This window comes from Dipodomys merriami, unplaced genomic scaffold (genome assembly GCF_024711535.1).
Source record: "Dipodomys merriami isolate MVZ:Mamm:240054 unplaced genomic scaffold, mDipMer1.0.p SCAF_496, whole genome shotgun sequence".
Classification (NCBI taxonomy): domain Eukaryota; kingdom Metazoa; phylum Chordata; class Mammalia; order Rodentia; family Heteromyidae; genus Dipodomys; species Dipodomys merriami.
The window spans coordinates 67433-94527 of NW_027206064.1; the positions used below are offsets into that span (position 1 = coordinate 67433).

General features: G+C 42.7%; 1 protein-coding gene across 1 annotated transcript in view; it reads left to right on the forward strand.

Moving 5' to 3' along the window:
• Positions 1 to 27095, forward strand: part of LOC138809383 (short transient receptor potential channel 7) — a 119560-nt gene that overhangs the window by 18287 nt on the left and 74178 nt on the right. The window contains exon 3 of the mRNA XM_069995897.1: positions 25201 to 25383. Within this exon, the coding sequence (XP_069851998.1) occupies positions 25201 to 25383 (183 nt within the window). The remainder of the gene's footprint in view (positions 1 to 25200; positions 25384 to 27095) is intronic.

Consider the following 27095-nt stretch of genomic DNA (forward strand, 5'->3'; position numbering starts at 1 on the left):
CTGGAAATACGTAGCGTCATCAAAATCCTGTAATCTCTTCCTTTGTGGAGTTTACATCCTAGTGGAGACTACTAGAAAGCATGCCGCTGGTTTGTGCGTGCTTGTTTATAAAGTGTGTGCAAGGAGGTATGGTGCAGAGTTCTGGCCATTCTCACTCTGTCACGCAACACTGTTTTCTATGTGTTTCTCTCTGTGTTGCTGGGTGTAAACCTGGTCCATTGCTCCTGTCTACTGTCCACTGTCTAGTATTCCACTCCCTGCAGCTACTCTTTTTATTCAAGCGCATGGCCAGAGCCACCTGGATTGTCTTTAACTTGCACAGTGAGCCTGCAAAGAACATCCCCGTGCCCCACCCCCTTACGTTTCTCTTTATAAAGTGTTCCAGACCCAGGAAGAAATTTCCATGGTTAATTTCACCAATCACAACAAACAAGCTGCTCACAGAAGCCCTGACCACATTTAAGCTCCCTTCCCCAAGGCCTTGCTTTGTCATCTACTGCTGTTATTACATACTGTCCTGCTTCTTCATGCTGGCCAGCATGAAGAATGTAGTCACTTTAACTTGCACCTCTCCAGCTGCTAGTAAGGCTGAGCACTCCATGTGTTGGTTAGCAATATGAGTTTCTCCTTCCTGTGAATCGCCTCTTCTAGCTCCCTTCACCCAGGGCTTCTGTCCTGAAATAGTTTTACATTTTCTTGCACGATTTCCTTACATATTCTAGACAGCCATTCCCTATTTCAGACACTGTTTCAGACAGACTTCTCACAGTCTGTCACTTATCTGTGTAGGGGTGAAAAGAATATAATGTCTTTTTCTTCTATCACAGAGTCATGGCTGGCAGTCCCATAACAAAAAAAATAGGTTACTAAGAGAAAGGCATGTGAGAAAACTTCATTTAACAAAGTTCTATATGACACAGGAGCCTTTAGAAATAAAAAAGCCAAATACCCAGGAAACAGTCTATTTTTATGCTTAGTTTCAATGACAGCAGGGTAAAAAATATAATGGGACAAAAGGATGTGATAATAGATACTCCCACTCGAGGTCATGAAGATGTTCTCCTCTCTCACTTGCTCCCTTTCACTACTTTCCTAGACTTCCTCATCAAGTTTAAGTCTTTAGTCTAATGGAGTTTGCTTTGTATGTAGAACAAGTATCTCTCAGTCTTTGCTTTTCTCCACATGATTAGTGTCATCTACTTTCCCTCTTCATCTGCAATGACACCTTCATTACCCACCTGTTCCCAAATGTGCATGCTTCTGTCCTGGGCTTTCCAGTCTACCCCAGTGTTCGGTCTCCTGATACTTCACCCACTCCTCCACAGTTATATTCCTAGGGCTGAGTATTCCTAGACCACTGCTGAGTAAGAAAATCTAGCTACTGTTGTATTCCCTGTAAAGTTTGGTTGTCTTAACCCTGAGATACCACCTTACCCCAGTCAGAATGTCCCACATCCGTAAGTCAGCCAATGACAAATGCTGGAGGGGATATGGAGAAAGAGGAACCCTATTACACTGCTGGTGGGAATATACACTTATACAACCACTTTGGAAAGCAGTCTGGAGGGTCCTCAGAAAGCAAAATATTGACCTCGCTTATGACCCAGTCATACCACTTCCAGGCATCTACCCTGAACAACAGGAACCAATATACAAGGACATGTGCACCTCCATGTTTATTGCAGCACTGTTCACAATAGCTAGGATATGGAAACAACCCAGATGCCCCACCACAGATGAATGGATCCAAAAATTTTGGTATCTATACACAATGGAATATTATGCAGCCATTAGAAATGACAAAATAATGGCATTTGCAGGGAAATGGATGGAGCTAGAAGGAATCAGGTTGAGCGAGGTAAGCCAAGAGCAAAGAGACAAACGGTACATGGTCTCCCTGATAAGTGGATGTTAAATCCAAAATGTTAGGTGATACGACAAAATTAACAAGGCTTAAGAAACAAAGAACTCCCACTCATCTGGTCGAACCACTACTAAATATCCCCATGCTGCTGGATCACATGTATGGTGTATATGTGTACACTGATATATGTTATAGAACGTGATAGACAATTTGTTCCAGGAAAGTTAGAATTAGTTTGTGACTTTAAATGAGCATCATTATCCCACAATACTGTGAAATTTGGGAAATTATGTAATCACTTAATCACCAAAAAAAAAAAAAAAGAAAAAAAACAGCAGAAAACTAGAAGTGGTGCTATGGCTCAAGTGGTAGAGCAAGAGCCTTGAGCTGAATTGCTCAGAGACAGCTCCCAGGCCTAGAGCTTAAACCCCACGACTGACAAAAGAAAAAAGAAAAAAAGAAAGAAGGATCTTTCATGCAATTGTTTCTAACATATTTATAAGATTATGTCTTTGTTGCTTTGTATGTCCCTCCCCCTGGTATAACCCCTGCTTTCACTATATATGATGTTGGTGTATGTGGAGGGGAAGGGAAAAAACAAATCGTTAAAACAGGGATACAGGGCTGGGAAGGTGGCTCAGTGGTAGAGCGCTTGCCTTGCATTCATGAGGCCCTGGATTCGATTCCTCAGCACCACATAAGCAAAAAGAAAAAAGCCGGAAGTGTCACTGTGGCTCAAGTGGTAGAGCGCTAGCCTTGAGCTGAAGAGCTGAGGGACAGCGCCCAGGCCCAGAGTTCAGGCCCAAAGACAGGACCCCCCCCGCCAAAAAAACGGGGATACAGGCAAACTCATTTCAACAATGAGATGTAAAGTCATTATGTCAAAAAATGAACTTTACAACTTTGGTGCGGGAGGATGGGGGGAGGATTGGGTGAGGGGGCGGGGGGAGGATGGGAAGGGGAAACAAAGGAGGAGGCTACAATGCTTGATAAGAAATGTGCTCATTATCTTGCCCATGTAATTGTAACCCCTCTGTACAGTATTTTCACAGTAAAAAAAAATAAATTAAAAGAAAAAAGGGAGCAGGAGCTGGAGGCAGAGTGCTCTCCGGCCTGTGCGGTGGTGGGGCTGAGTGGCCTCAGGGACGCAGCCCCTCTCCCAGCCTCTGCCAAGCTGCACCCCACACAGCAGCCACCTCGAGCTATTTCCACTTGAAATAAATGAAAATTAAGGAAATGGCACACACAAAAAAAAGATTGGTTGTCTTGTAAAATCATGACAAAGCTGTATAGACAGTTTGGAATCTTGCAGCTTCCTAAACAAAAGCCCTTCTGTAAACCATCAGTGACCAAATCAAAGTCAAGTCTATGGGCAGAAGGGTCTTGCGAGAACATTCCTTCTTAATTAAGAAGGAAGGGGTAGCAGTGAGCATGATTACACATCTGCCTATTAAACACAAGGTGTTTTTTTTTCTTTTTGTGCCAGTCCTGAGACTTGAACTCAGGCCCTAAGCACTGTCCATGAGTTTCTTTGCTCAAGTCTAGCACTCTACCACTTGAACCACAGCTCTACTTCTGGCTTTTTGCCTGAAGTTAACTGAAGATAAAAGTCTCATGGACCTTCCTGCCCAGGCTGGCTTCAAACTCAGAACTCAGCCTCCTGAGTAGCTAAAATTAAAAGCCTAAGCTACTGGCACCTGGCAGGCAGACAGGCAGGCATTTTTCATCCACAAATTATAATAGAAACTCAAAAGCCACATCCAGTTCATTTTATGGCGTTTAAAGGCTGTTTTCCATATTTCAGGATTCTTGCAGAGTTCAGTGTTTAGGCTGCATTGTTCTTGCCTTCTTCTCTCAGCCCCTGAGTTACCAGAGCCTGGGGCTCACATTGCAGGCTCTGGATGACAGACAGATTCCCACTGATGCCAATTAAAAAACCGGAAAGAACTGCATGTGACTAAAACGTGAGAAACATATATACATCATTCAGGTGTCATGAGCTAGAAATCTCTTTTGACATGGATGAACTGGGTGTGTTGCTCTTTTAGTTTGTAAACTGTGTGGTTACTACCTACTATGGATGCCACACACTCGAGCATAATGTGCAGATAAGGAACTCTGAAGTAAATACTCTCTGCACAGGCTGGCTGGCCTGGGCTCCTTTCAGATCACAGGCCGCCTGAACAATAGGAGGCCACGCACTTCTCTTTCAGCAGTTTGTTGTTGTTTTTTTTAATGAATCTTGTGCTGTGATACCATCCTACCCTTACTCTTCTATCAACCCGTCATCGGCAAAAGGTCTGGCGGGGAAGAGTCACAAGCTCTGGTTATGGTAGAGTCAGTATGATGTAAGAGACATCAAAATACTCTTAAAATGACAATATAAGAATTATATATCAATATAAGAAGTGTAACTCAAGAGGCTGAGATCTAGAGAATCAAGTTCAAAGCCATTCTGGGCAGAAGAGTCTGCATGACTCCATCTCTAAAATAATAAAAAGGCTGTACTGGAAGTGTGGCTAAAGTGGTAGAGCACCCAGCCAAGCAAACAAGCTGAGCAAGCAGGAGACTCTGAGTCTAAACCCGATTACTGACAATATAGATGTGTATTATTATATATTGTATAATGTAATATTATAAAAATACTAAAATGACGGAGGTGAAAATTTTCTAGTACTCTCAGTACTCAACAGAAAAGGGCTATTCAAATATCCTTTTATAGTTCTGTGATTTTTTTCCAATGTCTACAGCCTAAAATTAATAATAATAACCTGTTTTCCTGGACTCTAGAACAAGATGCCAATTACTGGTTGACAAATGCTTAGAAAATTCAGAAGACACAGTGAACTGTTAAGAAATTTCCTTCTCCACTTCTACCTCCCTACCCTTCTTTCTCCTCACCCCCTCTCCCGCTCTCTCCACTAACTTACTCATAATGTAGATGCTTAGGTTGCTTAGACCTGGCTATTTCTGTTCAGTTAACAGCTCCTTGCAAACAGTGGTTTGGGCCTTTTTTCTTCACACTTAGGAATGCTAAAGAAAGAGTCTTTCTGATGATAATTTCCCTTCTCTTCTTAGATGATTATTTTGTTTGAAGTTTACACTCCAACGAATTCACTCAGTACTTTACCACAGCACATTAGAAAGTTGATATTTTATGTGCTTTAAACAGCTATTTTAACGTAAACATGGAAATGAGCTCCAGAATATGTGCAAGCAGAAGAAAGAGATTTAAATTAGGCTGAAACAAAAGTCAGGAGCCAGAATTTATTCCTCTAAATAGGACCTTCTCTGAGATTATATATTTAAAAATCCAACTTTAATCACAGTGTTGAGTTGACCCTTCACGCAAATCTTTCACATAAATAACAATGGAATGCTTGCGTGTAGTCAAACTGTGAAGATGACCTGAGGGAACCCAATGGCTTGGAGTCTTGTACCAGGATGTGATATAGGTCATAAATGACACGGCACCAGTGATGATCCTATGGGCCTTGATGAGAGATTCCAGCAGCAGTAGGGTAGAAAAATCTGTCCTATAAGCTTCTAGGTGACCTGGGCTCATTCAGCTCATGTCTCTGCAGCTCACTGTCCTCACTCATAAGCCAGGTATTTGAACTAAGTAATCTCTTAATAATTCCTTGTTTCTATAGCTCTTTCTGCTACACAGAGCTACAGAACATTACCGTAACAGCACACACATTTATACGCATACACACATTTCGCAATGCTCATGTTTAAACCCAGAACCTTATATGTGTCACAAACAACATCAGAACTGAGATTTAAGAACAGATTGTTATTATTCCCATTCTACAGATGAGGAAATAGATCAAGAACGGTTAAAGTATTTATCTCGGAATGGTTGTCCTCTTTCTATGTGCCATCTGTGTGTGGTATTAGGAATGCATGTGAGAATAGCTCCAGGCCCTGTCTTTATAAAAGGGGGAGAGTGTGGGTAGGAAGAAGCTGGAGAGCCCTGGAGAATGAGTAGGAGTTTGACAACGGAGTAAGAGAAAGAAAGGTATCAAGGCAGATGAATATGTGTACTTGGGTGACAGGCACGGATGGAGAAAACTTTGGTTTATGGGATGGGTATTACTAAAGGGGAATTGTCAGATAGAGATATTGAGATCTGATCATTCTGATAATAAAGATAATAAAGGGTTTGCTCTTATATGTTTTTATCAAAAAGAATGATGGTTTTGTATCTGGGTAGAAAGGGCTGTTATTGGTAAACAGATCAATCAGTGAAATACTATGGAAGTCTAGACAATAAATGAAGAAGAGTCAAATTAAGACCACGAGCATGGTTGTGGGGATTAAGGATCAGACACAGAGATACTTTGAACCAGAATCCATAGATCTTGGAAACTCATTGGAAGGGACCAAGATGAACCCAGAGTATCTAGCTCCAGAAGTTGAGGCGATGGGGACCCCTTCCTGAAACAGTAAGCAGGAGATCTGATTTGGGTGTTAGATGGAAGACTCCATGTGTTCTATTTGGGATATGTAGATTCGGAAGTGTCTGCGGGACTTACCACAGAGATGACTGCTTTGTAACTGATTCTTCAACTCCTTAGAACACAAGCTGGGCTTGGAAGGAAAAGCCTGGGAATCAGTGCACAGCTGACAGTTGAAGCTGCAAAGATAAATGAAATCAAGTCAAAACTTTACTCTTGCCAGACACCAGTGGTTCATGCCTATAATCCTAGCTACTCAGGAGGCTGAGATCTGAGGATTGCAGTTCCAAGCCAGCCTGGGCAGAAAATTCCCCATGAGACTCTTATCTCCAATTAACCACTCAAAAACCAGAAGTAGAGAGCTATGGCTCAAAGTGGCAGAGTACTAGCTCTTTAGCTCAGGGACAGCACCCAGGCTTCCAGTTCAAGCCTCACGACCAAATACAAACAAGCAACAACAACAAAAAAAAACTTTACTGTCTTTGTTTACAAAACTGGAGTAAGACCTACTTCCTAGCCTCACGACCAAATACAAACAAGCAACAACAACAAAAAAAAAAAAACTTTACTGTCTTTGTTTACAAAACTGGGATAAGACCTACTTCCTAACAGCATCTGGTTTTTTGTTAGATAAATCAGTTTAAAGCAAGAACTGGGATCTGGTTTTCCTGATCAGATTTATACTCATTCAAATAACTTACTCATTTCTTTCTACCAATACCTTTCAAGTCTTTTAGAAAGTCAAAGTAGCCATCTGTGCTGGTAATAATAGCCCTTTACATCCAGCTTTGGTCCCAAGACCTTCACTTTCAGACAAGTATGGCCCTCACGGCTCTCAGATCAGTCCCTGGTTACCAAACACCACCAACACCCCCTGGCTCCTCAGCCTCCCATAAGCAAGACTCTTAAACCAAAATCAATGTGTTTTTCACAACATTTCTTAAGTCCTGCCATGTCCTGGGTTGGAATGTACCAACAAAGGAATTTGGTTAGTTAATTATTAGTTCAAACATTGAGATCTCTTAGATAAGGCTACTGAGTCCAAGAATAAAAAGCAGTAACAGTCTAGGGCAAACAACAGTGTATCTCCTCAAGAATATGTCCTGACTTTACCTTCAAGCTGGTCATGAGGAGGAGTTGAGAGGGTGTTTGGAGGTGGCAAAGAAGAGCATCAGTCTAGGCTTAGCACTGAAGGGGAAGGTACAGTATGCTCTTTGGGCATGGAAATCACAAGCACTGATTTGCCTAACTTGATTTCTACTCTTTGTTTTATCATCCGCAAGGCTCTACATTTTTTTAATTGCTACTTTGCCATCTTGCTATTAAACCCTCTTAATCAATAGCATTTTTAGCAATCATAGGCAATTTCTTAAAATTTACTTCTATACATACTGTACCTTAATTACTCTTAGAAATGAATCTCATGCACATTTCTTATTCTGAATCTATAATTAGGTGAGTCATGACATCATCCTTCAGAAGGATATGTTATCGAGTGAGGCCAATTCCAAATTACTGTTTCTCTCTGAAATGTTTTCACAATATATACTTAGTACCAATAAGATGCACAGGACATGTTTGCTCCTAATCTCTTTGGACTTTCTTTCAATTTATTTGGGGGGGGTGGGGAGAAAGGAGGGAGAAGAAATCAGTTATCCAATACTAAGTACAGAAAAAATAGCACCCAAGGTGGCAAGAGTATCAAAGGTAATCATCTCAAAATTTCACCCAAAGCAAACAAGACAGATCTAAACACTATAAAATACCCAAAATGTTTTTTTTCGGTTATCTTGTTAACACGTGATAGCACAGAAAATGAATTTGTATAGAAGAGAGATAATCTGTAATACCACCAGACCATAACATGTGAGGAAAACTCCTTTTGAGTGATTGATTGATATCCCAAACATGCTTCATACTGAATTCCCTCTCTGTTCCTTATGTCTGTCTCCCATTCCATTCATCCCTTCAGGTGATTATGAAAGACCCAAGTTGTATACTCCAGGCCACACTCTTCCACAACAAAGAGACTGCCCTCTGCAGGGAGACAGAAGAATCACATCTAGCTGCAAATCAGACCCTTACTTTCTCCCACTTAACTTAGCTTTAGTGATCCCCCAGCCTAGGAGATCAAATACAGGCTCCATCTCAAGCAATACAAATCTCTCCATAATCCAGTTCCTATGTACATGTCCAAAGTCTCTTCTGTCACCTTGACTCCTCTTTCCTAGTCCCTGCCTATTCATGCATCATGCTTTTCTGCCTCTCTGTACTGGTTTATGGCTTATGCTGAGTATGACTTTCCCCACCTCGTAGGCTGAATACTGATTTAGCCTAGACAACTCAGCAGTTACTTATTTCTGCTAGGACAACATCCCTGAGTCTCCAATTGGGCCACAATGTTGATATCCCAAAGCACTGAGTCTACTTCTGTCCCTTTGTCACGCAGGTATTCCCACAATAAGGCTATTCAGCAGACCATTTCAGAATCCAACTACCTAAACAACTGGGAGTCTGTGGGGAAGGCTGTTCTGGGGCCTAGGACACAATCTCCTGGCAGAGATCAGCAGCCCTCAAGGCCAGCTGAAAATGCATGATGCCTGGCAAGGCCCCACATCACTAAGTAAAACAAGTGCTATACCCAACACCAGGGTCAATGGAGAAGGAAATGTATTGTTCTAATGGAGACAAGAAGGTGGGGGAGAGTGTTTACTAAACAATGATCTAATCTAGGGCTGATTTCATAGGTACTTTTATCCTCCTACTTTATCAACCCCAAACCTCAGATTCATTCCCCTCTCTCTTTCTTACTTCATATCCAACCCATCAATCAACAAATCCTCTTGGCTCTGTCTTTCAAAGACATCCAGAATTCTAATTTCTCATCTCCCTGACTATTTACTTTTTTGGTTCAAGCCACCTTCTTCTCTACTCTGAGTAACTGAAACAGCCTCCTAATTGGTCCTTCTGTTCCTGTTCTTGTCCCTTACAATTTATTCTACTCAAGCAGCCAGAATCCTTTAAAAAAAAAATCAGACCATGTCAGCTCTGCTTCCTGAAACTCTCTAATGACTCCCCATCCCACCAAAGTAAAAAATACAGTCCTGACAAGTGCCTGTCTGGACGTGGGCCATCTGTTCCTTGATGCTTCCTTGGCTTTACCTCTTCCTATTCCCTTCTTCCTTTCGTCCTGCTCCAGTCTCTGATCTCCAACCTAGTCCCCAGCAGCCCCTGACACGCTGCCTCTTTTGGCCTAGCATTTCCCTCCCTCTGTGCACTGTGACCCTCTCAGGAACATCTCATGAATCTGCATAACTCTCTCCTCCTACTCCCTCCATGCTCCACATAAAATCACCTCCTCAGGGAGTTCCTGCTTCACCATTTATCTAAAAGAGAAACCACCTCCTGCAGTCTCTCCACCCAGTCAAATATAACCTTCACAAGAGTAGGAGCCGCTGTTTCCCCGGTGGGCTCTACTTCAAAGACTCAAACAGTAGCTGACACACAGTGGATCCTCCCTATCTGCTGGATGAACAACTAACAATCATCACATAATTTTAAAAGCAGTCTGTGTGATGTTTTTCCCCATGGGCAAGCAGAAATCACATCTCTCACTCTTGCTAGCATCTCCGGTGCAAGGCACTGCTTCTGGCACACAAGAAACTCAGTCAGCCCTTGCTGAATTGGGGGACTATCGCAAGGGCCAATTCCTGGAAGTCACTCAAGCCCTGAGCTGACTGCCTGATACCCAGCCTACCAACTAGGTTTGTTTGGAATGACTTTTCCCCAGGAATTACTGAGAGGCTAGATGTAAAAGAACTCGGGTCTAATTTATGCAAAAAGGAGAGGGCATCATCCCACCTTACTGCACGACTTTCAGCATCCACCTTCCCCTCTACTCCAGCTCCGTGAGTGCAGAGAGCCTCGGCACAGAACGCGGCATACCATAGGCGCTCTTCTCCTTTGTTCTGATGAATAAACAGATGTATAGGATTGCCTATGAACCAGTCAGAGTTGGTGTGGCTGATGTGCATAAAAACTTTGGAAAGCTCCAGGAAAAGAGATGTTTTAATTTAGCACAACTGTGCAGCTATACTGTATGTTTCAGCTCCAACAAGACAAAGAGCTGCCTCCCTCCCCTGGCACCCAAAAAATGTGCTTTCTAAAAACCAGAGCACTGTGAACAGCAGTTACTGTGCTGCCCGCTGAGGGACTGAGCTGGCACAAGCCACACCACTCATCCTGCCACGCTCTGCTTCTCCCTGCACTTGAGGACTGAGCTGCAAGAGTCCGCCGAGCCCTGCAGTGGTGGGGGAGAGGGGGAGTTCTTCCCCAGTCACTACCAGAACTTTCCCTGTGAATACAGTGATGCCAGATGGTGCTGGTAGAGGGAAGTACACAGAATAAAAGGTTGGTATGACGTGTGTGTGTGCGTGTGTAAATGTGTGTGGTTTAGGAATGGGACAAAGCTAACACAGGCTTATCTGCCTCACAGTATGGGTTCACTGTGGAACCAACAGGAAAAGTGGAAAGCTGAGGAAAGGCTCTTCAGGGGCACAACAGAAAACCAAGCAGCATCATGACTCTGGATACAGATGTGCAGAGAATATGCATGAACTCCTCTTCAGGAACATAAGTGCAGTGGTGTTTGCTTGATTATAAGAACTGTGTGAGTGTGACATGCTGAATAATGTTCATACACTACAACACGACCATGCTCTGGTGAAAGTCACCTAAGATCCACGCATGAGTGGACCTTCTTCCCCGTGCCACCTTTGCACCTATACCCCTCTTCCTGAATGTTCACCCCCTGCTACCTCTCCTTGTACCTGCCTTGGCCCTCCATTGGAAGCCCCCTGGTGCCTGCACTCAGGTATGTGCCAGCCTTGACTTTAGGCACTTACCTTATCCTGTAATTTTCACTCCGTTGTTAGTATACCGTCTAGCAATACTCAGAGCCTCTCAAGGGCAAGGATTATATTATATTAGAGGTATATTTCCAGTGCCTGGCACATAGCAGGTATTCAGCCACATACTAGCTGCCTTTCTAATAGAATACTTCAGTTGTTTCCTTGAAAAACAGTCTCTGTCCCGAAGCTAGATCTGAATCCAACAGAGGGATCCTGCGAGAGTCAGCAGGCAGAGCCATCCATCACTGCTGGGATTTCACAAATGTCATGTGGATGTGCTCAGAGCTCCTCACAATGGCGGTAGCTGCCAATTAACTAAACCAAACCCGGGTGGGAAAGCAGTGTCCACAGAAGCACTGGCAGGGAGGGCAGCACACCGGCCCCTGGGACCCCGTGCTCCACATCCATGGGCCTGTGCCTGAATCCTCCCTGAACCCTGCGCTCCAAGCTCCTGTCCCACGGCTTGCTTTCCTACCTGAGGGATCACATAAAATGAAGCTGGAGGACTGGATCAAGTGAGGGGACTTGTCAACTTTATTAGAGGAGGCACCTGAAGATCAACACCAAAAACACCAAAGTAGACAATTACCCATGTTCATGTTTTCTGCTAACCTGCAATATTTTTGTAAAATTGGCCAATTCTTGTCACTTACTGCACTAAGCAATTTATCTGATTGTCTTTCATAGTTTGATCCTTGCAACAACTGTTATGTGCAGATTTATCAAGCATGCACAGAAGATCTAAGTTCTACCCTCAAAATCACATAGCCAGTATGCAACAGAGCTGGGATTCCAAACCTAATCGCGGACTCTCCAGACAGCCTTCTCATGAAAAAACACTCATTTGACAGGCCTGGGATTCATTCTCCCCCCCCCCCCCCAAATCCTGAAACACACAGGACAAAGACACATTTGGAAAATGCAGGGAGTAGATCTGACCTGAATAAAGAAAGGCTTTCTGTAGAGAGCAAGTGAACTCAGAATGGCAGTGGCTAAGCAGTGGCAAAATTGGGGGGTCGGGTCTTTGAGGGGAGTCACTAGGCAAGGTGCCATCTCTACCCCCTTCCCACCCTCAAGGCATCTAAATCTGGATGAGAAAGGTGAGGTGGGAAAGACTGGCCATCATCTTCTAAATCTGGACTCCCTTCCGTGTATCTGTGTTCTTAAATGGAGCTCAGCGTTGAAAGGTATCTGCCTTGGTGATCCTATCAAGAGTGGACTTGCTGATACGTTGATGGTTGCTCTTTCTCAAGACCAATCCCCTTTCCCCCTGGACACTCAGCTGGGTGGTTTTGTTCCCACAGTTGCACAGCATTTGCCTGGAGACCCGGTCAGCTTCCTCCAAGCTATTCCTAGCCACTTCTGAACTTTTCTCTCTCTCCCCATCAAGAAGTTCCTTCTCTGGATGGAGTTTCATCAGATCCTATCACCCTGATCCTTCATGGCCATGGCCAGCAACCGTAGGTCACTCGCAGCCACTTCCCCCGGTTTCAGTTCCTGCTGTTTCAATTCTTGGCACTTCAATAAGTGCATACATCATACTTCCAGCACCCTGGCTCAGTTATGCGGACTTGCCTCCTGCACTGATCTTGCCCTCCACCCTGCTCCATTTGCCATGAAGCCTACCTGTACCTAGAAGATCAATGAATGCAAGCCCCTGTAAGCTAAGCATTGCACGGCACACGGATTGCCAGCCCCAAGGTTTCCAGACTCCAAGTCTGTCATCTCTTGTCTTCCTACAGCACCACAACTCACTGATCTAACAATCTTCTGAATCTCCCCCTCCAGGGCCTTCCCCCCTTCTCCCCTGCATGTCAGGCTTCAATTCCATGAACTATCATTATAATCATTCCTTCCCATTCTTACTTCCTCTGCCCACATTTGATTGGTTGCAAGCTGACAAATCACAACCCCTAAGAAGGTGAATGGTTAGAAAAAGATTACCACATCAACTGGCCTTGTTCTAAATTTATGGCCATGGATCTCAAATGTGGTTTTACTGCTCTCTCTTTACATCTTTAGCCCATTTATTAAGGCTGTTGTTTCTTTAAGCATTAGTTTTGGGGAGGTTTCGTTTTTTGAGCTAAGGCCCTTGTCTGATGCACAGGTGATAGATCTCCCCGCATTCTGTGGGCTTTCTATTTCGCTTGCTAGCTATGTCCTTCGTCATGCACAAACTTGTCTGATGCACAGCTGATACATCTTCCGCATTCTGTGGGCTTTCTATTTAGCTTGCTAGTCCTTCATCATGCACAAACTTTTCAGTCTGATGGCCCATTCCACTTTCTTACCTCCTCTTCATGTCCAGATTCCCCCCATTCATCCTGTAAGTCTCCCCCAAAACTGCATCAGATCTCTCCTCAAAGCTCCACCACCTCATGCTGTCAACTAGTAATTTTTGTAAATGAAGAAATAAAACAGAAAATATGTTCTGATTCCTACCATGAACATATTCACCTACTTAGCTACCTCACCAATAGACTGGCCTTTCCTGCTGCTACTATGGATAAATTGTATGTGATTCTATATAAATTTATTCTTACACTTACACACTACATTCAGTCCTCTCTCCTATATGGTCCTGAACCTACTACTGGATTAATATAATGATGTGCTAATATCATAGTCAGTGAATCAGCACAATTGTGTACTGGAAAACCACCATTAGCATACAAAATAGGATGGTTTTTCCCATAGGAGGAAGAAGAAAGGAAGGAAGAAAAGCAGAAGGGGAGAGAAGAAAGAAGAAAAACAGAGAGGAAAGGAGAAGGGAGGAAGGGAGAGGAGGAAGTGGAGTGAAGGAGAAAAGAAGAGAAGGAGGGAGGAAGGGGAGAAAAGAAAAGCTCCTTCCCTCAATCCTACTTCTCACATCAGCTACTGATCCACTTCTCTTCTCTCCTTTGCAATAAAACTCCAAAAAACCATTTGTCCCACTGACTCTAATACCTCTTCTCCATTGCCCTTCTTCCTCTCTTTCTGGAGGACTACAGTTATTGGCACTGATAAACAGAAGCTGACTTGGACCCTCGATGTTAGACATGAAACAGGGGTACAAGAACTATCATAGCTGGACCCATTCTTTCTTAATCTCCTCATACTCCTTGACTCTTCCAGTCATGGTGACCAATGACCTCCAATTTGCAAACTTCAACAGTGAACTCTCAGTCACTTAGGGGTAATGATACCTACCAACTGCTTTACAGGACTATCATGACCACTGAAAGACACAGTAAAGAAATCTTTATTGTGAACTGTCATAGTAGTCAGTCTAAACATCAAAAGCAGAAACACTGCCCAGTTTTAGAGCATGACCCATCTCCTGACTTACCTACTTTTGTATATCAGTTGAAAGTTTCAATCTAGACCTCTACCAGGAGGGAGAGAAGAAGGCTCTGATGCTCACACTCTTTTTAGTTTTATTTTCTAAGATCTCCACTGAGGAATGAGTGTTAATTACCTTGTGCTGGCTGGGTGTCTCCACCACATCTGCCTGAGAAATGCCTTTAACTCATATGACCCACCAAGATAATGGCTTCTCTCTCTTTTGATTTAACTTTGTCAACAGCTTTAACAGTATTGACAAGTTAGGGTTCCTCATAAAAATCAAGAAAACTAATAATTTCCTTAAAGTGATGCTGTCAAAATACTAGACTCAATACCAAATGTAGTTCAAGGAATCAATTTTTGTTGTATGGTGTCAGTTTGTCCTCATGTTAGGAACAGAAGTTCATCTCAGTAACGGATGAGCTTGTAAGATTAGTGGGGTAAGAAAGATGAGGAGGGAGGGAGGAAGGAGAAGAGGGAAAGAGGGGCAAGTAATGAATATGAGTGAGGAAATGAATATGCTGGGCTAGTTGAAAGCCAAAGAATTTTAGTTAACATCTGGGTTGAATAGAGAACAAGTAAGTAAATGGTAGATGAATATTCTAAAATCTGCTAATGTATTGACTATATGCAGCCCATTTGAGTCTGAAACAGAAATTTCTGGCAATATTTTATTCCTAAAAATATTTCATAAGTTTCAAATAAATGTATATGTATGTCGCTCAGTCAATTTATTTCTTTTTTTCTTTTAGACAGATTTGTCTATCTGCAAAATCTTTATAACCAATCTATGTAACACTGATAGGTAAGATTAGAAATTCTCAGGATGTAACAGAAAAGAAGATCAGTGATATTTCTACATAAAATGAACTGTCAGAACTAATAAAAATATTGCAAATAGCTGAAAAAATACTTAGATATAACTCTTATAGGACATATGTAAAATATGTGTGCTGAAAATTATAAAACACTGGCAAGAGAAATCAAAGAATGCCTAGATAAATGGAGATTTTATGTCCAGTTCACGAGTTGCAGGACCCAGGAAAGTTAAAATGTCTATTCTCTGTAACATGGTTTTTAGACCGAACACATTTACAAAAAAAAAAAAAAGGCCTGGCAGAAATCCTAACACATATGAATAAGTTTATTTTTCCTTTGTTGTGGTTATTGAGGTTTGAACTGAGGAACTCACAACTGCTCGGCAGGCACTCTATTACTTGAGCCATGCTCCAAGCCCTATGAATAAATTTATTCTTAGTCAGAATGAGATACCATGACACTGAAAAAAATTGGCAAGACTATAGAGTAAATGGATTTCTCATAATTGGCTGGTGATAAAGTAAAATGGTATTCTTATTCCAGAAACAAATTGACCATTAGTTATAAAAATAAATGTGCATTTACTACATACTAAGCAATCCCACCTCATAGTATTTACTCTAAAGAATTAAGGGTTTATGTTCATGCACAACATGAATATTTTTAGAAGCTGTGATTTTTTTTGCCAAGAACTTGGAACAATCAAATAGCCTACAATAAGTGAATAGATAAACAAACTGTGGTACAACCATATAGTATATACAAAATAGGAAGAAATGAACTTTTAATGCACGCAACAAAATGTATGAATGGAAAAGAGATTGCCCTAAGAGAAAGAAGCCAGTCTCAAAGGGTTGTAAACTATATGATTCTACTGGTATGACATTCTCAAAAAGGCCCAGCTCTAGAGCCTCTTCCACGTCTGCAGCTAATGATCTACAGGGGCACCGCAACTGTGGCAGCTCCAAAACTTTGGAAGAAGACCAGCCAGCAGCACGGTCCTCCATCACCAGTCTCCACGGGGAAAGGACGCCTCCCCTCTCACTTCTTTAAAGAACAGAAGGGAGTGTGCCCTGATAGGACAGGAAGCCAGGCCCGGCAGTTCCTCCCACAGCTCACGACGATGGACAGCAAGGTCTACATTCATATAATCTAGCCGATGGCTGTGCACATGTCATCAGCCTGAGCAGGCTGGAGAGAATCCTCTCGGACCTGAACTGCTCACCTTATTCTTCCTCAGAAAGACAAATACGATTTGTGCACAGGAAACAGTTCTTTGTGGTCACAAAACTAACCTCTCCCTCAATGAACCATGGTGCTCACTCAGTCTTCTCCTCTGAGGGCCTTGGCAAAGTACACACCACCATGCTGCCCAATCTGACTTAAAATTATAGATTTGACCCATTCAACATTGTTAACTGCTTTTGAGATTGGAGTTCCTAACCTGGAAGGACTAGTATAATCAACAGAGATAACCCAAATATTCCAATTCAGGGCATATATTTAAATTTACTTTTTTTTTAGATCTTAGTGTGAGGGGGAAAAAAACCAGTTTCTCTGGTATTTTGAGTTCAAGTCTTACATATGGCCAACCTTGTTCCTGTTCTAGTAAATAACAAACACCAGGGGGAAAATGTTGGGTGTTGGTTTGGGGATTAAGAGGAGGTAAAAACAATTAAAATTGTCATCTGCAAGCTTAGTTTTAAATTTTTGGTTATAAGTAATTTTTTTATAATTAACTGTACTAAGCACTTTACATTGTTTTGGCAGTGATTTCTCCCAATGATGATCTAGTGTGTGTTATTAGTACAGATGAAAAGTTAAGATTTGGAATAGTAAACCAAATTGTTCACTTTCACAGTTACACTGGCAGATAGTGGAATTTTAAACTTCTGGTCCTTCTGACTTCAAAACCTGTGCTCTAGAATCTTCTGGGGGGTGGGAATATCCAGATGTCTTCCCACCCTTTATTCCAAAAATTAAGTAAGAGTCAGCCCCAGCTGAGCCTCGCTTTTAGTGTGCTAACTACAAATGATGGTGCTGTTTTAAGAGGCAACAGCAGGAAAGGAAGACAGCAGGCTTTGGCCAGACCAACCTATTTCAAGTGCTCCATCACAGAGTAGCTAGATTGTTAGAAAAGTTGACTGTAATTAATTCAGCAAGTATGTGATGAATGCATATCATGTTTGAGAAAGTATTCTAGTATTTTAAGATACATTTGTAAAAAAAAATAGAAAAAAGGGTCTGCCCTCAAAAAGCTTATATTCTAATAGTTAACATGAACAATCAATATCACAAAGTATATAATACATCAAAATGGTTATGAGTAAGGAAAAAAACTGCACAATGCTGAGAACTCTGAGATACACTCAGCTATTTATATATTTTGTCTGCGTTGGATATTTCATTATTTTAAAAAGTTTACTAATTTAAGAAGGGTTTATGTTTTTAATATAAGGAAGGTTTGAGCAGATCAGTGCCATGATAGGACTAATTATCCCTCCAACTAAGAACAGACACAGACAAATCAGAGAGTTAACATTCTTGTGTCCGTTCAAACAAGTGATGATGATGGTGTGGTCCAAAGTACAAATAGTGGAAAGAGTGAAAAGTGGTCGGAGTATGGATATATTTAGGCATATTATATGCGCCAAATTATGTGTGGACTATAAAAAAGATAGGAATAAAGGATAAATGCCAGCTTTCTTAGTGTAGAATAACTTAAAATAAAGGAAAGTTTTAATACGTAGAGGAGACTAGGTCAAGAGTTGATGGTGTATGGGCTGGGAAGGTGGCTCAGAGGTAGAGCGCTTGCCTTGCAATGCATGAGGCCCTGGGTTCAATTCCTCAGCACCACATAAGCAAAAAGAAAAAAGCCGGAAGGGGCACTGTGGCTCAAGTGGTAGAGCGCTAGTCTTGAGCTGAAGAGCTGAGGAACAGTGCCCAGGCCCAGAGGTCAGGCCCCACAACCGGACCCAAAAAAAAAAAGAGTTGATGTTGTAAAGTATGAAATGTCTACTAAACATTCAAGTGGAAATATCAGTTTGGCAACTGGATGTGTGAATCTTGAATTCAGAAAAGGCTAAGATTAAAGATAAGAATTTTAGATCCACCAGCAAGTGAGTGGTGCTGAAAGCACTGACACTAGATAAGATTAGTAATGCAGTGAGTATAAATAGACAAAACAGACTTCCGAGGACTGTGAACATCTTTGGGACATTATGATAGAGGGAAATGACAATGAATCACCAAAGAATGTAAAAAATAGTCATTCAGGAGGAAAAGCCACATTAGAGTGCATTCTGCTGAGGCAGATGAAGAGTAAGTGGCCAACCATTTAATAAGTCACATGAGGACTGAGAACCAACAACTGAGTTCAGCAGCATACAAGTAATATGTAACTTTGACAAGAGCAGTCATAGTATAGTCAGTGGGTGAATTCCATTAAATGGGTCAGTGAAGTGCACACGGAGGGTAACTGCATAACTGTGTACAGACAACTCTACTGAAGAGGGCTGTTAGAAATTTGGAGTAGTTGGGTGCCAGTGGCTCAGATCTTTTATCCTAGCTACTTTGGAGGCTGAGATCTGAGGATCACAGTTCAAAGCCAGTGTGGCAGGAAAGTCTATGAGACTCTTATCTCCAATAAACCACCAGAAAACCACAAGTGGTGCTGTGGCTCAATTGGTAGAATGCTCGCCTTGAGTACTTGAGCACTTGAAGAGCTGAGAGACAGCGCCCAGGCTCAGAGTTCAAGCCTCATGATCAATTTTTTTAAAAAAGAAAAGAAAGGAAAAAGAAAAAAAAGAAATTTGGGGTAGAAATTGAAGCAGAAAGTGGAGTCAAGTCAAGGGAAATAACAGCATGTTTGTACTCTGAGCAGTTAGGAAGAAAGAAATTAACAATGCAAGAGAAAGGAAGGAAGGGGAAGGGACTGTGTCCTGAAGTGGGCATATGAGGTGCCATGGAGGAGCTGGAACAGTTCCTCTAAGGTAAGAAGAGGTAAAACAATACATTCACACAACACTAGCATAATGGCCCATGCCTATAATCCTAGCTATTTTAAAAGGTGAGATTGGGAGGACTGTAGTTCAAGACCAGCCAGGCAGCAAGTTCATGAGACCCCATTTCAACCAATAAGAGCACATCACTGGGGTGCGCCTGTCATCTCAGCAGTGTGGAAGCATTCATACAAGAGTTACTGTCCAAGCCAGCCCAGAGAAAAAGCAAAACCTTCTCTGAAAAATAATGAGAGGAAAGGGGCTGGAGGCGAATATATGCGTCAACAGTAAAGCACTCATCTACCAATGGTAAAGCCCTGAATTCAGACTCCATACTGAAAATAAAAAAGAGCACATGAAGAACTAATACCCATACTCCTCAAGCTCTTCAGAGAAACAGAGAAGGAAGGAGCTATCCCAAACTCATTCTACGAAGCCAATATCACACTCATCCCCAAACCAGGCAAAGACCCAACCAAAAAGGAGAATTACAGGCCAATCTCCTTGATGAACACAGATGCAAAGATCCTTAACAAGATTCTAGCTAACAGAATCCAGAAACACATAAAAAAAATAATTCACTATGACCAGGTAGGCTTCATCCCAGAGACACAGGGATGGTTTAACATACGTAAGTCAATAAATATAATCCAACATATCAACAGAGCCAAGGTCAAGAATCACATGATTATCGCTACAGATGCAGAAAAGGCCTTTGACAAAATTCAACATTCATTCATGCTAAAAGCTCTGGAGAAAATAGGAATAGAAGGAACATTTCTAAAAACAATAAAAGCCATTTATGACAGACCAATAGCCAATATTATACTTTATGGGGAAAAGCTACAACCAATTCTCCTAAAATCAGGAACAAGGCAAGGATGCCCACTGTCTCCACTCCTCTTCAATATAGTCCTAGAACCCTTAGCCAGGGCAATAAGGCAAGAAAAAGACATTAAAGGGATCCGCATAGGGAAAGAAGAAGTTAAACTATCCCTTTTTGCAGACGACATGATACTATACCTCCACGATCCCAAAAACTCCATCCCCAAACTCTTAGAAATCATAAACCACTTCGGCAAAATAGCAGGATACAAAATAAACCCACAAAAATCAGTTGCCTTCCTATACACTGATAATGTACAGGAAGAGAGGGAAATAAAGGGAGCAACCCCATTCACAATAACCTCCCGAAAAATAAAATATTTAGGAATTAACCTAACCAAAGATGTAAAAGAACTATTTAATGAGAACTATAAAAAGTTAAAGAAAGAAATTGCAGAAGACACTAGGAAATGGAAAGACCTCCCATGCTCCTGGATAGGCCGACTTAATATAGTAAAGATGGTAATACTTCCAAAACTAATATACAAATTCAACGCAATTCCTATTAAAATCCCAATGACATACATCACTGAAATACAGAAAACAGTCCAAAAATTCATATGGAACAACAAAAGACCTAGAATAGCCAAAACAATTCTAGGGGATAAAGACAATATGGGAGGGCTATCCATGCCGAACTTCAAACTCTACTACAGAGCTATAATAACAAAGACAGCATGGTACTGGCACAAAAACAGACCCGAAGACCAATGGAACAGAATAGAAGATCCAGAAATAAATCCACAGGCCTACAGCCAGCTGATATTCGACAAAGGAGCCAAAGACATACAATGGAAGAAACACAGCCTCTTCAACCGCTGGTGCTGGGAAAACTGGGCAGCCACATGCAGAAAACTAAAAGTGGACCCCAGCCTATCACCATGCACCAACATCAACTCAAAATGGATTAAAGACCTTAACATTAAACATGAATCTCTGAAACTACTGCAGGACAGAGTAGGAGAGACACTTGAACTAATAGGCACAGGAAGGAACTTCCTGAACAGAGTCCCAGGGTCACAACAAATTGGAGAGAGACTCGACAAATGGGACTACCTTAAAATAAAAAGCTTCTGCACAGATAAAGCTATCGCAACCAAGCTAGAAAGACAACCAACTAATTGGGAAAAAATATTTACCAGCAATATATCAGACAAGGGGTTAACATCCTGTATATACAGGGAACTCAAGAAACTAATCCCTCCCAAACCCAACAAACCAATTACTAAATGGGCAAGGGAACTAAAGAGGGACTTCTCAAATGAAGAAATAAAAATGGCAAAGAAACACATGAGGAAATGTTCATCATCCCTGGTGGTGAAGGAAATGCAAATAAAGACAACCCTGAGATACCACCTTACCCCAGTCAGAATGTCCCACATCCACAAATCAGCCAACGACAAATGCTGGAGGGGATGTGGAGAACGAGGAACGCTATTACACTGCTGGTGGGAATGTACACTCATACAACCACTTTGGAAAGCAGTCTGGAGGGTCCTTAGAAAGCTAAAGATTGACCTCCCTTACGACCCAGTCATATCACTTCTAGGCATCTACCCTGAACAACAGGAACCAATATACAAGGACACGTGCACCTCCATGTTTATTGCAGCACTGTTTGCAATAGCAAGGATATGGAAACAACCTAGATGCCCCACCACAGATGAATGGATCCAAAAATTGTGGTATCTATACACAATGGAATACTATGCAGCCATTAGAAATGACAAAATAATGGCATTTGCAGGGAAATGGATGGAGCTAGAAGGAATCATGTTGAGCGAGGTAAGCCAAGAACGAAGAGACAAACAGTACATGGTCTCCCTGATAAGTGGATGATGAATCCAAAATGTTAGGTGATATGACAAAACTAACAGGACTTAAGAAACAAAGAACTCCCACTCATCTGGTTGAACCACTACTAAATATCCCCATGCTGCTGATCACATATATGGTATATAACATATGAGCACCGTTATATATTACAGACTGTGATAGACAATTTGCTCCAGGAAAGTTAGAATGAACTTGTGACTTTAAATGAGCATCATTATTCCACAATACTGTGAATTTCCGGAAATTAAATAATTACTTAATCACAATCAAAAAAAAAAAAAAAAGAACCTTGGGGAAGGGAGGGAGGGAGGGGATGGTAGGGGGAAAACAATGGAGGGGGTAACAATGTTCAAGAGGAAGTGGAAGTGTACTCATTACCTCACTCATGTAACTGTAACCCTCTGTATAGTATCTTTACAATAAAAAAAATTTAAAAAAAATGCAATGAGAAAAAAAAAAAAAAAGAGCACATGAGCATAAATTCATAACGGGAGATGTATGTAACGATGCGGGCATATAGAGCTTCTGTTCTCATCAAAGACTTAAGAGAAGGAGTTGTGTCTTGGAAAGCTCACTGAGCTTGGGGATGGCCCAATGAATTATAATTATCGTAATTCCCCACAGACATAGACTGAACCCAGGTGTGTGCAGACTCTTAGAAATATGGACCCACTTGTTCCCAGTGTGGGGTGTTAGGACCCCTAAGGGCTAAGTCAAGCCCTTCCCACTTCCTATATCCATTGTTGCATTCAGCTAAAGGCCAAAGTTTCCACCAAGAGCTAAGATCTGGCCCTGCCAGCAAGGTCTGCTTTGCCAAGAACAGACATCAACATACAAATAGACTCCTTGTTCTTGGGAAAGGGGCAGTGATGTGGAGGTGAAGCTTCAGGGAAATGGGAGTGGCTACAGCAGGGTTACCAGAGTTAGACCCGGTACCCGTAGGGCTGCCCATCCTGTTCATTCTACTGGGCCCACTTCTGAATCAGGCCAGCTCTGCAGTATACTTCAGCCAAGTATAGGACCCAGTGCACCCTGTACCTCTCAGGGACCAAAGCTACAGTACTCCAAGTACCTTTCCCCCAATGAAAATTTGTCTGAGATGAGCAGTCATTTTTTCTACTCAGAATTTCCAAAATTCTTCTACCTAAATTATAAATAAAAATGGAAGGCAGCCATTTTTATCTGAAAGTAGTTTTTGATCCTTTCCCTTTCCCAGCAAAGCTTTCCATAATGCAAAGTGACATTTCGATGCAGCAGCTCCGGAAGAAGACAAGAATCATTAACTTGGGAAAATGGCTGAGCGTCTGCAGTTTGCCAGGCTCACACCTATTTGCTGAGAAATCCAGGTTCCAGAAAAGCAAAAACTGCACTCATATTTGCCAACTGCTATTTACCAGTCTGACAGCTGCTGACAATGATTAGCACTGAAAATGACATCTGGCTCTTTGAAATAGACTTGTTTCAGCTAAGAAACCAACACAGGAGGCCTCTGGGGGGAAATACTAGGAAGGAGTAGTGTTACACGGGTGACAGGAAGTATTCTTTTTGTTCAAATTCTGGATCGTTATCTGGAATTTAAGCAGTCTGTTTGGGAGAGAGAGAAGTTGGAAGATTACTACAAAAGGAGGTGAGAGATTCAGAGAGAAACAGTAGGGAGAAGAGAGAAATACAGGAGCAACTCAGTAAATATGAAACAACAACCAAAAGGTCAAGGTCTAAAACTGCTTATACCACAGGGAGGTAATTAAGAAGTCCTGATTGCCCACACAAATGGATTTGTGTAAGAAAGGGTCCTATTAAATGTAAATGACGTGTGTGTGTGTGTGTGTGTGTGTGTGTGTGTGTGTGTGTGTGTGTGTGTGTGTGTGTGTGTGTAAGAAAGGGTCCTATTAAATGTAAATGACGTGTGTGTGTGTGCGCGCACGCGCGCGCGCACGGGCTCTACTTCTAGCTTTTTTTTGGTGATTATTTGGATTTTCTACTCAGGCTAGCTTCAACTTTCTATCCTCACATTTCAAGTGTGACCCTGAATTCAAGGTGTGAGCCATCAGCGCCCAGCTCATGACATTTGATTTTTAAGCTTGTAATTTACAAACCACTATTTTTCAGATCATGAAAAGTGTAATTGTGGCCAGAGGCTCAAAGCCAGCCTAAGGGGAAAAGTCCATGAAACTTCTATCTCCAATTAACCAGCAAAAAGACAGAAGTTGAAGTGTGGTTCAAGAAGCAGAGCATCAGCCTTTAGTGGAAAAAGCCAAGAGAGAGCACAAGGCCCTAAGTTCAAGCCCCAGTAGTAGCACGTGAAGGGACTGGAGGGAAGGGAAGGGGAGGGAAGGGAAGGGGAGGGGAGGGGAGGGGAGGGGAGGGAAGGGAAGGGGAGGGGAGGGAAGGGAAGGGGAGGGGAGGGGAGGGGAGGGGAGGGAAGGGAAGGGAAGGGAAGAAGGAAAGGGAGGGAGGGAGGGAGGGAGGGAGGGAGGGGGCAGGAAGGAAGGCAGAAAGAAAAGAGGAAGGAACGAAGGGAGGGGGAGGGAGGAATGAAGGAAAGAGAAAGGGAGGAAAGAAGGGAGGAAGGAAGGAAGAGAGGGAGGGAGGGAGAAGAAAGAAAGGAAGGAAGGAAGGAAGGAAGGAAGGAGGGAGGGAAGGAAGGAAGGAAGGAAGGAAGGAAGGAAGGAAGGAAGGAAGGAAGGAAGGAAGGAAGGAAGGAAGGAAGGAAGGAAGGAAGATACCCTACGTCTTTATAATTCTTACCTCAGAACTGAGAGAAGCTGAGGTGGGCTGCAGTGGATCTCTTAGGGAGCAAATTTAAAAGACAGATTCCCAGGTCCCACCCCCAAGGACTCTGACTCAATGAGCAGAGCTTCGGCCTCAGGATCAACACTTTAGCACGCACCCTACCTGGGTGACTGACGCAGTATATATAGCCCATGGACACATCCGGTCCTCGAGGCTGTCAGGAGAAACAGCCCTGTCTTGTGCGTGGTCCCAGGGCAACATGTGGGCTCACTGTGGTGGACAGGTGCTGATCCACACCCCTGTGCAGAGCAAGCCGCTCTGTGGGGCTCAGTGTGACACACCCTGACTTCTCTCTATTCTGTTAGAACGATTACAGGAAGTTATCTATGCAATGCAAGGATTTTGTGGTGGGCGTGCTGGACCTGTGCCGAGACACAGAAGAGGTGGAAGCGATTTTAAATGGCGATGTGAATTTCCAAGTCTGGTCTGACCACCACCGTCCAAGTCTGAGCCGGATCAAACTCGCCATTAAATATGAAGTCAAGAAGGTAAGCTGCCCCACCTTTCCTGGCTTCCTGCCTCTCCTTGCAAGACTGCCAGCCTAGCTTTGTGCTCATGTTCCCACGAGGTGACAGGGACCTGCCAGTCCTGCAGGGCTGTGCAGCTCCTACCACCCATTCCCACTTAAGACTCCCCACCCCCCACAGAGAGGCATAAAATGTCACCAGTCAGTCCACGAGCAGGCCTAGCGCCCGAAGAACCCTGCTGGTTCTCACCCTACTGGCAGGGCAATGTCACAGCGAGCAAGCCAATTGTTAAGTCTTGATGAGAAACACGCAACTCCCATCTTTCAATGGCATTAATTGAGTATTCTCTGTACACGGGGATTATCCATGCAGAAAACAGTTCAGCGAAAAGCATTTCTGGGATTGATGGCCTTCTGAGATGTAGAGAAAGTTCACTCAAAAAAAAAAATGTGAGCTGGGAGCCAGTGGCTCACACCTATAATCCTAGCTACTCAGGAGGCTGAGATCTGAGGATCACAGTTCAAAGCCAGCCCAGGCAGGAAAGTAGTCCAAGAAACTCTTATCCCCAAGTAACCACCAGAAAACCGGAAGTAGCGCTGGGGCTCAAGTGGTAGAGTGCTAGCCTTGAGCTGAAGAGCTCAGGGACAGCACTCAGGCCCAGAGTTCAAGACCCATGACCGACAAAAGAAAAAAAAATTATGAAAGATGTTAACAGGAAGTTCAAGTACTTTGCTGAGAATTAGCTAGCCCCACCTCAACAGACATGCAAATGTCTGCCATGGCCACTGTCAGGTGATGCCCTCATCCCTTGGTGGCTTGCCAGATTCGGTCCTAATGAAAAAAGGTCAATCATATTTGTACTGGAGACGAACTCTGAATTCTTAGAATATGAGATGCTAGCATTCATCTTGATGAAAGCTGAAGCATTCTAAACACCTTGCACTTAAATGCCAGTGTGCTCGCCACTAAAGCAAAGCTGAAGGGCGGCCTTCAAGGGTTTGTTGCCCATTCGTTCACATGGTCAAGACTGGATGGTATTTTTAAGGCCCTAAGCTGGCTTCTGGCCATCTCTCATCTTCCATGATTATAATTTGTGTGAGTAAACCAGCCTTCCACACATGACATGTATCTGTAGAATTCATCCAGGGAGGACTTCCAAGTTTGATTATTTTTTAATCTTCCTGCCCTTTTACTTTTATAATAATCACAGATCCTAAGGAAAATGGACTTTTTCTAAGAGTCTAACTCCCGAACATAAAACTGATAAACCATGGAAGGCCCTAAGATTCATAATGGAACGTACTGAGAGCTGTTGGGGTGCTACAGGAAGTTTGCATTCAAGTTGAGTGCTATTTTTCTTAGCTTAGGGAAACTGGTTTTTTGAGCCTAACTCCAGGGCTTCCTGAGTGTCTCTTTTTAACCAAAGCAGAGCACAGTGGGTTCTGGAGAGTGCTGACACACCCATACCCCTGGATCCAAGGAAGCCCTGCTGTGGCGTCTGTGTGGCACTGCTAGAGACGAGCTTGAGTTCCAGGGCTACAGTATCTCCTTTGCCCCAGCCAGAGAATCTTCCTGCCTGCTGGCACTGTAGAAGGTGAAGATGTTTTTGAAACTCCAGAGAACACGGGACGCTTGCTATGTGCAGATCCACATTCACAGTTTTGGCTATTTATACGCAGGTCCCCAACAGTCCACAGTTTCTAGGCCTTGACCATTTTTCTGAAACATCAATT